General features: G+C 29.8%; 1 protein-coding gene and 1 pseudogene across 2 annotated transcripts; one reads left to right on the forward strand and one right to left on the reverse strand.

The window, feature by feature from the left end:
- Positions 1-1,294: 1,294 nt before the first annotated feature.
- Positions 1,295-5,412, reverse strand: LOC145195039 (serine/threonine-protein kinase NIM1-like). 2 transcript variants are annotated; one of them, XM_080072799.2, is made up of 3 exons: positions 4,924-5,412; positions 2,459-2,727; positions 1,295-2,214 (listed from the first exon to the last, which is right to left on the reverse strand). In XM_080072799.2, exons 1-3 carry the CDS (start codon positions 5,201-5,203, stop codon positions 1,462-1,464), a joined length of 1,302 nt encoding a protein of 433 aa, XP_079928925.2. In that variant the 5' UTR covers positions 5,204-5,412; the 3' UTR covers positions 1,295-1,461. The 2 variants fall into 2 exon arrangements, with proteins under 2 accessions (XP_079928925.2, XP_089926887.1); XM_090070761.1 differs by lacking the exon at positions 4,924-5,412 and adding an exon at positions 3,213-4,452.
- Positions 5,413-8,745: 3,333 nt separating this feature from the next.
- LOC149880124 (uncharacterized) lies at positions 8,746-9,868 on the forward strand (annotated as a pseudogene).
- The last annotated feature ends 7,892 nt before the right edge of the window (positions 9,869-17,760 follow it).

Below are 17,760 nucleotides of genomic sequence, written 5' to 3' on the forward strand. Positions count from 1 at the left end.
TAAAGAAGCATCGTTTTTAACGGAAAAATGGAATATTCAAATGTGAATTAGAGTACTTTTTCTTTGTCAAAAACAAAAATGAATATCATCTTTTTCCGTTTCAGACAAAGATCTTCCGAAATCTGCAAAAAAAAAAAAAAAAAAAAAAAAAAAAAAAAAAAAAAAAGAGTAGGGAGTTGCGAAACCAGACCAGCGCCAAATATCTATTATGGAAGAATGGGACCAAAAAATGGCATTTTCAGCCTAAATTTTAAAATAGCATAAATTTATGATTCAAAGTACCAAAACTGTCTTTTATGTTAAGGTAGTTTAACACCTCTTCTTTTATCTGAAAAAAATTCAAGCCCCATGAGAGTTGGGCAACTCCAGGAATAAGTGAAAGTGTAACCCATGATAAAAAAAAAACAACAGAAAATTGTCTTCGCCATTTTAAAATCAAAAAATGACTGTCAAAAAAATTTTGTGTTATTTGCTCTACATCGGATTCAGCATCCTCAAAAATGGTTAGGTACAAATTTTCAGCTGTTTTCTTCCACTAGAATAGAATTAATCAAAAAAAGGTTATGCTACAAAATCCATCATGGTAGATGTGGACAAGAAGTATGGCATTTTAAGCTAAATTTTAAAACATCGTAACTTTTGAACCGTTTGGAGGTGGGAGCTCAAATTTTGCATTATTTCATATTTCATTTATAGGTACCACTGGTTAAAATTTAATGAAATCTGAGGGGTATGGAGGGATGGGGGGAATAACTGTACTACATTTACATGGAATTACCTTAAAGCACTTCTCTACACTAATTAGAACATAAATTTTTTAATGGTGTTGTAAAATGGGATCGAACTTTGCTAAAATTATTTCGATTTGTGTTTATCACTGATAATTTTTTTCTCCTCTAAAAGCCGAACCTCTTGAATATTTTATGACTTCGACAATCTGTTCGAAGATAATTTCCCAGTAGTTAGTGTTTTTTGTGATTGAATTAGAAAACTGTTGAAATTTTCTGTAGATCAATTTAGCACTCAGTTTTCTTAATGCAAGGCAGAAATTTTACACTCCGAAATTTTTTCATTGTGTTTCTGGTAATGAAAATAAAATAATTTCTTTACTCACTTTTAGTTAGAGTTATTAATCCAAAATTTGAAGTAATGACAATTAAATGAGTTCATTGAGCTTCTGTGTGAAAAGCTTGATGAAATTATGTTGGGATTTTTTTTTCAATAGAAAAATTTCACCAGCAAAATCTATTAATAAGAATAAAAAATTATTCATCTAATAAAAAAACAAACAAGCTTTGTTCTATAAAACCATTTCTTTATCATAGATTTTTTTGTACATAAATAACGATAATATATTCATAAATATATTCATAAATATATTTACAATTTTTTCCTATTACATAAGTAAAACGAGATTACAAAAATGGAATTTGCTCAACTTTTCAATCCAGTAAAATGTATTTAAAATAATGTACAAAACTCCGATTTTGGCGAATTGTTATTTGACTTCATAATCGACTTTCGTTTCTTTAACTGTATTTCTTTAATATCTTTACGAACCATGGCTTCTTTTTCAATTTGTAGTTCTATTTCTTTACGGTGTTCTTGATATACGGCTATTCGGTAGGTGCCGTTGATGCTGTTGCGTGAGTCTTCGAGACTTTTTTCTAACATCTCCTCTGTAATTCCAAAACTTGATAACTGTTTCAAGGCCTCCTGTTCTGCTACAGAAAGATCGACAGCATCGGTTGCAGGCTTAAGAGAGAGAGATTTTGAAGGCTTTGTGAATTGTACACCTTCCATCCATAGACTTCGCATAATTTCACTTAAACTATATCGATCAGAGGGTACCAAACGAATAATTTGTGTTAACAAAAACCGACACGTTTCAGAGACATGGTCAGGGATAACGAAAGACCCTTCCAAAATTTTACGCTTTAATTTGCCAACGGTGTCGGCACGGAACGGCATATAACCGGTTACCATGAAATAAAGCAAAACACCAAGCGCCCATATGTCCACATATCTACCGATATAATAATCGTCTTTAAAAAGTTCTGGTGCAGCATACGGAGGGCTACCACAAAACGTGTTAAGTTTATCCTCCGGATTAGCAACTGTACTAAAACCTAAATCGCCAATTTTACAAACACCATTTAAGGCAAGAAAAATATTTTCTGCTTTGATGTCTCGATGAATGATGTTACATTGGTGCTAGCAAACAAAAGCAAAAACAAAATTTCAAGCGACAATAAGTTTCTTTTTTTAAAAAAAGCAAAAGTGTTTATTAACTTGAAAGTTTTTTTTTCGGAAAACATAACTTAAAAAATTCATAAGTAATGAAAGAATATCAAAGTATGAAAAGTTGAATTTGAAAAAGTGGAAAGATTTCCAAACAAAAATTGATCATGTTATTTTGTTAACAAATTACTTAATTGGCATAGAGAATGAAATGTACCATGTATGCAACTGCTGAAGTGAGTTGACCGAAGTAAATTTTAGCGTCAGCTTCTGAAAACTTCCCTTCACTTAAGATCTTGTGAAAAAGTTCTCCGTGACAAGCGTACTCAAGAGCGATGTATATCTTAGAGGTAGTTTCAAGAACTTCAAAAATACGAATGATGTTTGGATGATTTAACCTTTCCATAGAGCTAATTTCTCGTGAGAGCAACCGCTTCGTCTTTTCATCGAGCTTGGTTTTATCAAGAATCTTTAAAGCAACTTTTTCTAAACAAGCGAAATTCGATTTAAAACAAACAAAAAAACAAAAAACAAAAGACGAGAAACTCTGAGGTGGAGGACATGACAACCTTTTCAGGTCGTAAATAAACACTGGCCAGCAAATGCAGAATAAAGAGAAAGCCCTTGAGAAAGAAAAAAAAGTTAAAATGAATCTACGCTGTTGCTACGATACCAGCAACAAAAAAAAAAGGTATTCTTTATCAAAACGCTTCTTTTCTTTTACTTTCATTAAAATCGCACATGAGTTACGAAAAGAAAATCCTAATTTAAAAGTCGTAATTTGAAGTTAAAAAGAATTCATGAAAATGCGAAAGCGCGATTTTATTTTTTTGAACCGCCAGCGGCGTATTTACAAACACACAATCAAAAATCTCTCGTATAATTTTCTTACATTGAACGGCTTTGAAAGATGAATAGTATACTGACATTATCAATGAAGATAAAATTACTGAAAGAAAAAAGTTTCGTACGATTAACTTTTGAAGGACTTGAATATAAGAATAACGCGAGAGAACAAAATCTAATCTTTTTTATACCTTTGAATAAACTTATTTACTGTATTTAATGCTTATGAAAACTCCCTTTTAACCAGCAAAAATTAATTATGAATTTTTATTGAGTTAGAATCAAAATTATGCGCACTTTTTCTATTAATATCTTTCATAAAACATGGAAAAATAATATCAGCGACGAAAGTAGCTATATTGCTACCAGTTGATTTCAAGTTTTCTTAAGGAGGGATTCTTAAGGAGAGATTTTTTAGGATACACAAATAATTTTTAAGTCATAAAACGCTATTTCTCGGTAGACATTAAAAACCTTAAAATAATCAAATGTATAAAAAGTTTATCAGTGTTTAGCTTCTGTAGGCGTGAATAAAAACTTTATTTTAAAAATAACATTTTTTTATAATTCTAAAGAAACTTTGTTTGGGATTTACATCACAGTTTAAAGCAAGAAATGTTTCTACTTTAAAAACAAAAAACAAACAAAAAAAAAAAAAAATATATAGCAACATTTGTGTTCGTGGAAAATTTTGTTATTAATATTTTACATTAAAATAATCTGATTTGAGTCAATTTTGAAATTTTTTATTTCTTTTTTTTTTAATTCTTATTTGATGATGGTATACTTGATATCCTTAAGATAATATATATTGCTCAAATTTACTTTTTACTAAAAACATTTATTTATATACTTATTAAAAAAGCATTTTCAATCTAAACTACTTAAACAACTTAAACTACTTAGAATATTTAAAAGATTTAGTTCTTTTAGGGCTCAAATAATTTTAATTTAAAACAGATATAAATAATATTTTGGGCATAATATCTGCATTCAAATTTTTTTAACTACTTCTAAAAGGTTAGTCATCAATTTTTGGTTTTTTATTAAATAATGCACTGATATTACCAAAGCCATATTGCAAGTTAGACTGGTAGAAAGTCAATAACATGTAGAAAGTTTTTCTGCTCTTACACGAATGCAGGTGTGTTGGCAATATCTATGCATATTAAATAGATATGCATAGATATTGATTACACACACTGGGGTTGTTAAAACATTTTGTTCAGCTAAAGGGTTATTTTTCAAAACGATATATAAAAATCATACATATTAACTTTTTCAATACAAGATATTCAATTTTATGATTTTAATAATTTTTGTAAAGAAAAAGATTTCTCTTTTTGTTAACAAAAAAAAAAAAAAAGAAATTTAAGCTTTTTGCCAAACTTTATAATACTTCTTAAAATTTAAAATTAAGACTAGTACTTAAGGCTTTAAACTCCAGTACAAGATTATAATACAATGGCTTTTTCTGAAGCTTTCTAGTAGATGTAATTACATAAATTCAGTAAATAGATATAGTGAAAATCAAGTTTTGCTTTAGTACACAGGTATACTTTTTAGGTAGATATTTTGATTCACTTATACAAACAATCTTTATACATTATTTTGCGTGACAGCATATATTATTGATAGAATGGCTATTTTTATAAAAAAATAAACCATAATATATTATCATTGTTCCTTAAAATTTTTAAAGTTAAAAGTTGCTCATAATCTTTAACAAAATATATGTTTAGTATTTAAATATTTTAGATTATTTTCAGCTTATATTAGAGAATTCTTTCTTGAAAATTAATCAAAAATTATCTACTAAATTGCTTATCAACAAACCTTTTGTTAAACAGTGATATGATAATTTGACTTGTGCAAAGTTTCCACTACCAAGATCACCTCTTATCTTATAAAAACCAATCCTTCTACCAAGTTGTAATTCTTTACAGCATCTTTCATCTTCAGTAAGTTCTTTAATAAGTTTCTGGTAAGGTAGAAGCTCAGGTAAACCATGAATATCATTCGGTTCATTGAGATTATTATTTTTCTCGTTATCTAATATCACATTTTTACTAGCATTATCATTACAATCATTCGGTTTAAAAATGTCAACAGCCATTTCAACAAGTAACCAGAGGGGAATTCTTTAAATGAATCATTCCCCAATCATATAGTACATAAATATCTACTTAAACTAATATCAAGACGGGAGAATATTTTAAAAATATCTCATGTCTTTAATTCTCCCATTTATTTTAAATTAAGTAAAACGAGTTGTGTATAAAAATTACACTTGAGTGTGGAATATTGTTGCTATGACCCTGGTCACCCTTTCCCGAATTATTGTATTTAAATACCGTGGTCAATTGAAAAACAGAGAAATAGGTGTTAAAAATAACGCGGAGGAGCATTTAAACTATTTTTTATTATAGGCTGTAACTTAAAACACTGCCGGCAAAATGTTTGAGAATACTTATGATACGTGTAAATATACAATCATATACAAGCATTGGTAGTATATTATTGAAAATAAAATTTATTTAAAACACCGGTCTGGTACAATTGTACAGTTTTCTGTAAGTAAGAAACAACATTTAAAACATATCTTCTGTTTCTATAAAAAAAATATATATATATATACGTTTTAGATTATCAACGTAACCACTGGATGTTATCTGTCTATTTGTTTTTCAATTTGTTTTTTTATCAGTTTATTTTTTTAACTAGCAAATAAAATAGACAACTTAACCGCTAAAAACTTGATAATTGAATGCCCAGACTCGTAAAAAATGCGATTAAGTTAATTTAATTAAAATGATTTTGAAAAGCTTAGGAAATATTTTATTTCTATTTTTACATTTCGCTCATTAAGACTCATGGGGACTAAATTTAGCAAACTTTGCGGCAAAATTGATTTAAATTATAATCTCTACTTATTACTTCACTTGAATAAACAGACTTCAAGTCAGACTCCACCTAGTCAACGCATTTCGACAAACGTCGCGGAATCATCGGTCGCAACCGCGGGTCACTGCCTACTTTAGCACAAATTCCTTTATTTGATATTCTATAACGCTCTAAATTTTTTACATTCATTTGTTTGTTGACTGCTTACATTAGTAAAATGACAATTTTTACAGAAAAATAATTTAGGTTATTGTAGCCTGACTTATTGCAATATCTATAAGCCTGGAAATTTGCTTTGCTCCTTAGCAGAAACAGGTATATCACATTCTAAATACTTTATGTGACAAAGTAAATAATTTCTTACTCTTAATGTTCTGGTGATGAAGAAGCATTAAAAGACACTGAGTTCTTAGTAACAAAATGGCAGAACATAACTCTGGCAGAGTGAACTGTAAAATTGGATTGAATTATAATAAACAGGCGTGGATTTAAGGGGTAGCCATTTTGGCTATGGCCACATAGTTTAAATTTAACGGCAGCCACATTAATTTTGCGTTTTTTCACTTAAGGAATATCCCTAAAAATTTAAATTTGTCAGCCGTAATTTACGGATTTTGGCTATAGAGATTCCTGCCATGACCACAAAGGTTCTTATTGTACGTTACCGACGTTTTATTCAATCAATAAATGCTGTGAAAAAAATATTAAAATATCGATCTATTATCGAAATTTCAACCGTGAAAATAAAATTTGGCCACACCGTTACAAATTCCTGGATTCGAGCCTGATAAATTATACTTAAAAATTGAACTTTGAAAAAAATCCTTTACTATAAATTGTGCCCATAATTATGAAAGTGGTCCAAGTCAAAATTTAAAAAAAAATGAATTTAACACTTATTTCACACGATTTTAAACTAAATATATTCAATATATTTTTTACGATATCGTAAAAAATGAACCTTTAAAAAGTAGTTGTAATTACAACGTTATACGAAATTTTTTAATTTATTCAAATGCGAATCATTAAATATCTCGAAACAAGAAATATATGACTTAGACCACTTTCATAATTATGGGCACAATTGGTCAGTGTGGCAAACTATTACAGAGTTGTAGAATGCAATGCAACCAGATTTTTGTCAGCCGTAAGGATTTACAGCTTCATACAGAATATAGCGATTTTAAGTAACCTTAAGTAATTTGCACCGATGATTAAAGGTTTTAAGTAACTATTAGTGATATACAGAAATTTTAGGTAATAATCAGCGATTTGTAGCAAATATCACATATTATCAAAACTATTAGCGGCAATTATTATAAGCAAATATCAATCAGTATCAGCAATTATTGGCGGTTATTGATTAGTGAAAGCACAAGTTAATAAAGTTCAATTTAATTCTAAAAAAATATGGCGGTTTCTTTAACTGGTTCCTAGGTTTTTAACAAAGCGAGATGCTCCTTTGGATGTCGAGGCTGAAGGTGGCGCAAACCAGTCGATGTTGATGATCTGTTTGCCGTCAAGAATTTCGAACGACAGCATGGACAAAGTTTGCAGCAGATGAACAACAGTTGATGAGTTCCTTTTTCAGATTCAGTTGGTTCCCGGAAATACTGCCAAATTAGGGAGCGTTTCTGTCGTGCACTTCCTATCTCACTTCCTTGAATACGAGAACGCTTCAGTAAAGGGTGGCCATCTAAGATAACAAATTTAGTAAAACATTAGGCAAAATAATTAATCATATTGTTAAAGTTAATTTTAAACAAAACTTTGAATGCTTCCCATCGTCTCTTGATTCTTTACAGCTTTAAGCAATGCTTGAAGGTACTTAACACCCTGTGAAAAAATTTACAGGCACTAAGCAAAGAAATTAAATTAATTATATTAAACAATCTATTACCTGTTTTTTCGGCTTCGCTTTCATGGGTAGGCAAGTCATCTGGATCTAAAGATAGCGTCGGATTTTCTTTTTCACTTCGTTTTCAGTATCAACATTGCCTAGACTTTGTGATGACAGAGCTTTTGACTGGCTAATAAACATTTTCAAAATGTTTTTCTCTTTTACGCATGTCCGATTTTATTTCAAAGTTATTAAATTACAACCTTTCTAACACCATTTCATAAAACGGAAAAGGAAACAATTCTGAAAACACATAACGATGCTTTACGATCGCTTTTACTAGTTTTGGCCATAAGCTTGGTTTCCAGTAGTTGTAGGAATGTCGTACAACAGTTGTACAACAACTTTGTTTTATAATGGAAACATTTTCTAGTGTAAGTTGCACAACTTAACGTCGGTTGTACAACAAATTTTATGTTGTATAACTGCGGTTGTGAGTTTTGAAAAAAATCTATTTCTGCAACAGTATTTTGTTTTTTGTGCAAAACGCGCAGCTTATTTTTTTAATGGAAACCACACAATAACTGTCGTACAACAATAAAGTTTACAAAATATCGCCATTGTGAGGAATTATTTTAACCTCCCCTGAGACACTAACGAGTCATTACTTTCTTTATGAACTTGACAATATTTTTCCCATCTGACTGCGAATCATACAATTTACTAACTCCAATCCCCTTTTACACAGTAGTACAACCGTCTTATTTTAACACATTGAATACATTAAGACCGTACATACATTAACAACTACATACATTATTACCTACACACATTAGCACCTACATACATTAACACCTACATACACGCAAATTGCATCTTGAAGACGTTATTCACAACACCATAATTTACAAAGCATGGCGACGGCTCCATTTTGTGTGTTAGAAAAAATCTTTAATGCAGATTTTATGAACGAAGTTCAAAAGTTTCCAGTTTTGTATGACAAGTTTGATAAGGAATTTAAAGACAAATGGAAAAAGAAAAATGCATGGGAAGAAATTGGTTGTCTGTCAAACTTCTCTGCTAATCAAGCGGAAGAGAAGTATAAAAGCATTCGAAGTAATTATAAAAGATGGCTGAAATCAAAATGAAATATCTCATCAGGTTCTATAAGAAATTCAGTTCCACCTCAGTTTCTTCAGCTCAATTGGCTAAATACTTTTATAGAATATTGTAAAACAACATCGAATATTTGTTCACCTTATGATTCTAAATTAGAAACAACGAATTTGGAGGAAAAAGTTTAGGTGGTTTGTGAGCAAGTTGAAAATATTCATCATCCATTGAACAAGGAGCTAAATAATCATTTATCTGAAGATGTGACTGAAAAAAACGATTATGTTAATTCTTGTGTGCAAGTAGAGTCAAGTGAATTGACAATTCATACTAATAACACAACTAAAAGAAAAAGAAAAATATTAGATTCTGATGATTTACTTGACAAAACTTTAGTGAAAACATTAGAAATGATTTACTCCAATATTGAAAATCCGACTGAAGAAGAGCAGAATGAAGATTATTTATGAAACCATTAATTCCACAGCTAAAGCTATTAAACCACTATTCCAAAGCCTCGGCTAAAGTTCAAATACAAGCACTTCTTCTCAAAATAGAGTTTTCAGATAAAGATGATACAATCAAGTCTCTCTGTTTAACCTATTAATGTGAATAAAAAATGTAAATATTACATTCTAGCTTATCATTTTGTTAAACCAACTGATGTGAAAAACTACACATTCTGTAAAATCCTTTGTAGTTGTAAAAAGAAGAACCTGATTTTGCAGGAGCCTCAATGCGTACATGTTTTCCATCAATAGCTCTTATGCATTGTGGAAAGTTCTAATTCTGATTAAACTCTTTAATGATGTTTTGCCATTCTTTTATGTCACTTGGGGCTCTTAGAAATATTTTTTTGAGAACTTCCCATATAGCACAACAAGTTTCTTCGATTATATTACAAACTGTAGCTCTCCCAACTCGAAAATAAAAGGACTGAGTTTGTTGTGATTCTCCTGTAGCCAGATATCGAATTGTAATAGTTAATCTTTGCGATGGACAATAGAGACTCTCCACTGGGACAATACTTTTTCGTTAATGAAGATCCGATTAATGAGAAAAGGTGTTCAAGTCTGTCAGGAGACATTCTTAAGTATCGATAAAAAAGTTCCCTATCAAATAGCATCAATTCTTGCACCAAATAACTTAACGCACCTTGCTTAACGCGAATTTTAGATAGTTCTCTGACCCAAAACATATGCTTTCTTTTCTTTACGCTTTTTCGGCGTCTTAAAATTAAAAGTTTAAGAAAAAGTCGATAATTTAGAGTGAGATTTTTTTTTATGACGGCCATTTTTTGTTTGCTTACACTGTTTTTTTTTTTAAAGATTTTTGCGCTAATACAATCTGATGGAAACATTGCGTTGCACAACAATTTACCGCACAACAAATCAAACGAACGTTGCACGATTTTTGTACGACATTTCTACAACTATTTAGGTACGTGAGTATCTGCGATTTACGGCACCGATTTTAAAGATAAAATCTGTGACCATTTTTTCACCGCGTGTTCGAGGTAGGTTTCGTATGGATGGATTTTTCTCGTCTTTTTTTTGGAATTTTATATTGACTTAGATAATATTTTAAAAGTAGAGTGTTGTAAGTTTACTGTAATTTGCTTTTTTTTTTGCACTTACTAACTTTTTTAGTGATTTCATTGCTATTGAAAACTACATTCCTGTTCTGGAAGTGAATTGACATTGAAGGAGTGATGGGTTTTTTTTCTAACTTTTGGATCAATTTTATATATCTATTTTCTATGTACCTGCCAAATTTCATTAAAAAATAATGACACGCTCATATTCTATTTTTCCACGCAGTAAAGGTACCAAATATTCTTCTGTTGAAGAGGTTGGGGGGGGGGGGGGATTCACAATTATGAGCATTTTGTATATTTGACTTTTTTATTCATTAAAAAATTGTTTTTTTAGAAAAATGAAACTTTATTTAAAATAATGGTGATTTTTTAAAGTATTCAAAACGTGATTTACACACAAACACACACAAAAAAAACCATATTCTGCTATTAGTTGAATAAAAATATAACCGAGGTAAAGTAATGCGCTATAAACTAAACAATGAAGTTCAATTATAAAACCACCGTAAGCCGAACGCTAATTTTTTAGGTTGGTTGCAGTTTTCTTAAGCATTCTTTATAATGAATTTTTGTCACTTAAATGGGCATAACTTTTAGTAGAATCATTAGTTTGTTATGAAATTTTCACCATCGTAATACTGATTTAAAGCTCTTTACAAAGATGTATAATAATTAAATATTTGAATAGTTTAAAAATTTTGCACACATACCTAAACTATTGGAAACCAAGCTATAGACTTATAAGAGATGGACGTGCAACCTATTGTTTTTTTTGCGAACCATGCTTGTTGCGCATTGTTACAAATCTTTTGTTTTAAACAATAGAAATTAAATTATATTAAAGTCTGTCGGATTTGTCGAAAGTTTTTGGTCTCGTCTAACCAGCCGCATCAACTTCCTTTCAGTTATTCAAGATAACAGCAATAAACCAAGTTTTAAGCTTAATTTTGTATAGCTAGACATTCTTAATATTTTAAGAAATAACGCTGATGATGATATGGAAACTGAGATCATTTACTTAACTACTTTAGTACACGTATAGCTAGAGATATAATAAATAATACAAAATATCAACTAGTTTTGTAACTAACTGGAGCACAATGGTTTCATGTCCAGGGAACTAATCCATCTATTATATTGCTGTTGACTTCCAGTTAATGAATATTATAGAATTTTCTACTTTTATGTTTAACAACAGAAATATTTACAATAAGGGATAAATAACTTCTACATAAAATGAATGTAAATGCAATAAAGAAAAAAGTAATTTGTCACAGTATTAAAGAATTTAGCAAAGCCAATTTATGGCAAACCGCAAGAATAACTAAGTATTTAATATTAACATGGTATGATTAACCAGCTATATATAAACTAATTTTTATTTTACAAAAACAAATGGGTTATTATGTAGCTTTTATGACAGATGAAATAACATATGAAATAACGAAAACATGTATTATCAGGCCGCATTTTGCAAGAAAGTTATAAATTTGAATAACTTTTTATAAGGTTTTGTATTATCAAATGAATTATAAAAAATCCCATTAGAAAATAAAACTAGTAAAAATTAATGCATAGTGGAATATATATTGTGGAGCTTATAGAGTAGTCGAGAAATAAAATGGCGACATATCGGAAAAAATACTCAAAAAATACACAAATTTAAGGCTGGTGAATGAAGGACCAAGGAGTTGAATGAAACTAGACCTTGACTAAAAATTTTGTTTAAACTTTTTTATATTTCGCTATACTTTTTTTAGTCATTTTAAAATTATCCTTACAAATCTATTTTATTATTGACGGAACTTTGTTTACACGAAAAAAGTTCCCAAATTTACAATTGTTTATCTTAGAAAAATTATGAAATCTGTTCGTGCCAACTACTAATTTCCTTTTCCTTGGTGTAATTTGTTTAGTAATTTGTCAACGCGTGAAGTAGTTACTTTATCCTGAACAGTCTTATTAAACAAATGCTATAAGAGTTTAAACTAATACCACGTGATCAGAGTTTCTGTTTTAAAACTGTGGGCAGCCATTTTAATAGATTTTTTTGTTGACGGATGAAAATTTAGAGTTTGTCGGAAACTCGCATGGCTCGCTGATTTCTGCGGCCTCTTTGATGTAAAACAATAGGTTGCACTTCCATCTCTCATAGGTCCATGGTTTTGGCTTACCTTGGATTTTTTGTAACAACCAATCAGACTCGAGCATTTCAAATAAAAGGTGAGATAAAATAATTTTGCCTAACGGATTGGGTGAATAATTTTATTTAACTACCAAAAAGGACAAGTGAAAATGTGATTATTGCGATATTATGATCAGGGTAAAGTAGGGTAATTTCGGCGTATTAAGCTACTTTGTTGTTTATAGACAACGGTTGCTTTAACAACGGTAAAAAATCATCTATATAGATGTCCTGCAGATATATCTATTAAATAATAGTTAAAAAGTTGTTTCAAACTTACAAAGTTTTAAATAAAATTTGTTTTACAAAATACTCAAAAATGACGAAATTAGCGACCTAGTATGTTAATTTCCGCACAATGATACGGTAAATTCGGCATACTTGGAAAACGCTTTAATATAAATAAAATATTATAAACAGCTATAAATCTGCATTGTGCATTGTCTTGTATATTGTATTGTCTCTTAAATGGAATTTGTTACACCTAATTGGCATTTAATTAAGGGCGTTGCAATGGCAAATATTAATCATTTTTGAACCACCTATTTTAGTAAAGTATGAATACATCACCCAAAACAGAAACCTTATTAGAAAAATGTGCTTCCAAAGTAAAATTCTAAATAAAATGGTTACTAACTTCTATGATTTCGATGATTATTTCTAAATTCTGTTTAAATAAGAATTCATGTTTATAAGCTCATAAGAAGTTAACAAAATAATATTTTATATAACTTCAATAGTTAAACATAAAAAAATAAAATACAAAATTTAAAGAAAACTTTATAAAAAGAGATTTATTTAAGAAAGTTAAAAAACAGTTTATCAATATATGACATATAACTTTTTTTTTGAAGAATTAATGTTTCATACAGTCATCACAAGTAAATACTTTTTTAGCATAAACACCACATATAACAGCACATGTTTCATGCCACCATCTACAGCATTTATGGCATTTATCCCAATTGTTCTTTAAATATGAATCGACAGGATCCCCATAACTCTATTGACACATTGCACAAAGTTGTTTACTAATTGCACCTTTAGCATCAAGGTTATTCAAACACGTCTTTTGATGAGTAGATATATTTTCTTTAATGCACTTTTTATGTGGCTGCCTGTTCTTATATTTCAAAGTTTAAGATTCCTCTAGCTGAGATTTATATGGTGATCCAGTAATTCTTTCAGCATGATTTAACCTCCTTTTTATACCTGTTCATTTTGTATTTTTAATGTCAAGTCCAGCTAGTGATCCGAATGTAACACCATGAGGTTGTGAGGTTTCATCAGAGGTTGCTAATTCTAATGAATTCTGAAGTGTAAATGATGAGTTTGGTGAAGCAGATTCTAAATAAAAATATTATACTAAAAAAGGTGAATAAAATTAGGCAATATGTAAATTATAAAAATTTGAACTATTTTTTTAAGAAACTTTTTTTTAGGTTAATAAAACAACAGATAAGTTATTATTTTGCTTAATTTTAAAAAAATTACATTTGTGTTTTAAATAAATGGTGGAAGATGCTAAAAATAATACATCTTTTAAAATGATTTACCTTTCTGAGAAGCAATTACACATTCTGTAACAAAATCAATATGATCTAAGTCTTTAGCAGAGTCTAACCCGTTGTCGAGAGTTGGGTACATTTCAGAGGTAATATTTGGTTTTGAAATTTTAGATACAACATGAGTGATCAGTAGCCTTAGCTGCAGCAAAGTCTTCTTCAGTAAACACATATCTATCAAATGAATATATTCCTGACTGAAAATTTTGAACAGTTGCAGCTTTTCCATAAGCTATTCCAAATAATTCACTAACCTCTAATTCAGTTACAGGACGACCTGGATAGTGACGAAGCGAAATACCAACTTCTTGATCATAGAATATTTTGAGGCTTTTAAAAAATGAAACATCAAGTGGTTGCAATTTGTGCGTGCAGTGGGACGGAAGTGATGATATAATAGCATTTGTCTCGCGAGCTTTTATAATAACACTAAGATTTTTTTTATGACTTGAATGTCCATTTAAAATTAGAAGAACTGGTTGGTTTCTTGACTGTGGCTGGACTGCTTGTAAAAAATGATCAAACCATTTTTCAAACAAATCATATATTATCCACCCTTTTTTGCTGCCACTAGAAATAGAACCGATTGGGGCTTTATCTAAAAATTCAGGTCTCACTCGAATACGTGGATAAATCGACATTGGAAGGACAAAAAATCCGCTTGCTGATTGGCAACAAACTGTTGTAATTGTTTTTCCTCTTTCGGAGCTTGTTAAGCCACCAACACTATGTTTTCCCTTCAGGGCGACAATTTTTCCTGGTTTATGGCATGTAGACAATCCAGATTCGTCTACGTTGAATAAGTTTGATGGTGGAATAGTCTAATTATTTTTTCTAGTTCATCATAAAAATGATTAACTTTTATTCTATTGAAACCAATGGCTCGATGCAATGACATTGATTCAGCAACTCTTACAGAGAGTTTATTATGACGTGTCAAAAAAACCCCAAAACCATTCTTTTCCTGCTAACTTAGTTGCACAATTAAACTTGTGAATAATCCCATTTTCTTCACAAAACTGGAATACCATTTGTTTCAAATCTTTTGGAGACAGACTAAATAATCTCTGTGACATAGTCAGAAGAACTTCAACAAGTTCTTTTTCTTGAAAAGCTGAGAGTTTTGTTGGGTGTCCTGCACTTAACTTTTTAACACAATTATCACCAGACGCTCGTTTTATATATTCATGTAGTGTTTGCCTTGGTATTTTATATTGTTTAGTAGCAGAGTATTTCGAGCAACCATCAACTAAAACTGCATTTACTGCTAGCTTTAATGATTCATTTGACCAATTACCATATTTTACACGTTTTGAACCCATTATATGATGCTAACACACACACACGCACACACACATACACACACTATTGTATATAATAAATTCTTAATTTATTATATATATATTATTACATATGACATAAATTTAATTTACATTGTGGGGAACTATTACTTTATTAAGTTTCACAGAGATACTAACGAATTCAATTTTTTACTAACTCGTTATTATTTTATTACTATCTGAATTACTGAAATCAACTTCATCTATACATAATATTTCAAACACTTATTTCCATTTTGGTTTCAGAGAAAGCACAGGTCGGCACTGCCGAAATTAAAAACTATTTATAAGCCGAAATTATCTCCTTAGAGAAGTCCTTGGGGAAACTTTTATATCTTGTAACATACTTTGAGTTTCATCTTATTGTTGCTCACATTTTATTCAATTTTTATTTTTGAATAAAACAAATAACAACTTTTGGTAAAAATTTCAGAGAAAAAATAATTTATCCTACATTTTCAAAAAGGTAAAAATGTTAAGAAAAAGCTAATAATCATAAATTAACGTAACTGTAATGTAAAAATAAAAGTTTAAAGCAATGAGTTTAGGAAAATTATTTATCTTGCTACAATACCCAACTATAATTTTAATATTCCAATAAATAAATATTTTTAAAAAACTATGATTTTAATATTCCAAACGATTTATGTTAGTCGTCCTAACTGTAATATATATGATATATATATAAATATATGATATATATATATATAATATATATATATATATATATATATATATATATATATATATATATATATATATATATATATATATATATATATATATATATATATATATATATATATATATATATATATATATATATATATATATATATATATGAAGACCACACTGGAAAAACGATCAAACTGCATTTTTGCTTTTTTTGGGTTTTCGTCCCTGTTATATTCGGCTGCAGTTTAACTATATAATAACTGACTATATAACTAGAAAACCGATCAAATTACACAGATATTTAGCTTTCTAGTTTATCTGTCCACTGGAAGAACGATCACATTGCTCGCTGTAAAACATGTGAAACGCTAAACCAATCAGAATCGAGAAAGTTATAAACAAACCTGTTCAAATGGCGTATGTATCTGATTTTCCTCAAGTGACGGACAAGCCGAAGAAAAGAAAATCATTGGGTTCTAAAAAAGATAAGGCAAAAAAAGCTCGAATTTCAAGCCACACAATAGGCAATAACTGCCAGTGCACATTTTTGAAGTGCTTCGAAAAAACAAATCTAAAAGGCAGAGCAGCTCTTATTAAAGCTTACGCTTCAAAAGACGAACAAGACTCATTTCTATCTTCTCTTATTACGACAAAGAAAGTGTTGAAGAGAAGACCTACTCGTCGTGAAGGGAAAGCCCAGTTCCATGAATTTAGCTATTCATATCATGTACGAGTCCTGCGAGGTGGAACTTATGTAGAACAGAAAGTCTTCTTCAAAGCCTTTATTGCCTTGTTTGGCAATACAAACAGAAGAGTACAAACCATCAAAAAAGCTTTAACCTCAACAGGTAAGTAGCAAAATATAATTATTACACAAAGTACGCCTAATAAAGAATGTATAATCATGATAATTATTATAATAATTTATATTATCATAATTAAAAATTATTGAAAACGCATCTTTACATATAGCTATTTCTGTATTACAAAGTTAATCATGACTAGATCTGGTACTGCTAGATTAAAATATTATTGAGCAATCACAATCAGTTCATGTTACTAGATCTGGTCACGTATAATTTTTTAATACAGAAATATCATAAATTGTTGTTACTTAGATTAGCTGTAGACTGTAGTAATACCAGTTGACCGTATTTTTTTCGTACCATTGCTAAAAATCCAGTGGAACCTCTTTTTCGAGTTGATGTTTGCGTATCGCACCCTTTTTTCACACTGCCTAGCAACCTATGCTATACAGATAGAGCAATGCCGACTTATAACACTTAAATTAATAAACTAATAACCATACTATAAAACAGTTCAATTTCAATAATAATTTTAATTTAGCATTACTAACTTAGACTAACTGTGTAGTCGTAACGGCTGACTGTTAATGGAAAGAAATTCACTAACTTATAACTTATATTAGCACTGCCACTAGGAGGATTAATAAT

The sequence above is a fragment of the Hydra viridissima genome, unplaced genomic scaffold (assembly GCF_058129835.1).
Source record: "Hydra viridissima isolate aposymbiotic clone 2 unplaced genomic scaffold, HvirCarnegie_v1 scaffold_13, whole genome shotgun sequence".
Taxonomy (NCBI): Eukaryota; Metazoa; Cnidaria; class Hydrozoa; order Anthoathecata; family Hydridae; genus Hydra; species Hydra viridissima.

Excerpts from the sequence above, each read along its gene's own strand:
- LOC145195039 (XM_080072799.2), bottom strand. The coding sequence starts at position 5,203 with ATGGCTGTTGACATTTTTAAACCGAATGATTGTAATGATAATGCTAGT. Across the intron at positions 2,728-4,923 it reads ATATCACTGTTTAACAAAAG|AAAAAGTTGCTTTAAAGATT; the intron begins GTTTGTTGATAA and ends TCGCTTGTTTAG. Across the intron at positions 2,215-2,458 it reads CTTCAGCAGTTGCATACATG|CACCAATGTAACATCATTCA; the intron begins GTACATTTCATT and ends TTTGTTTGCTAG.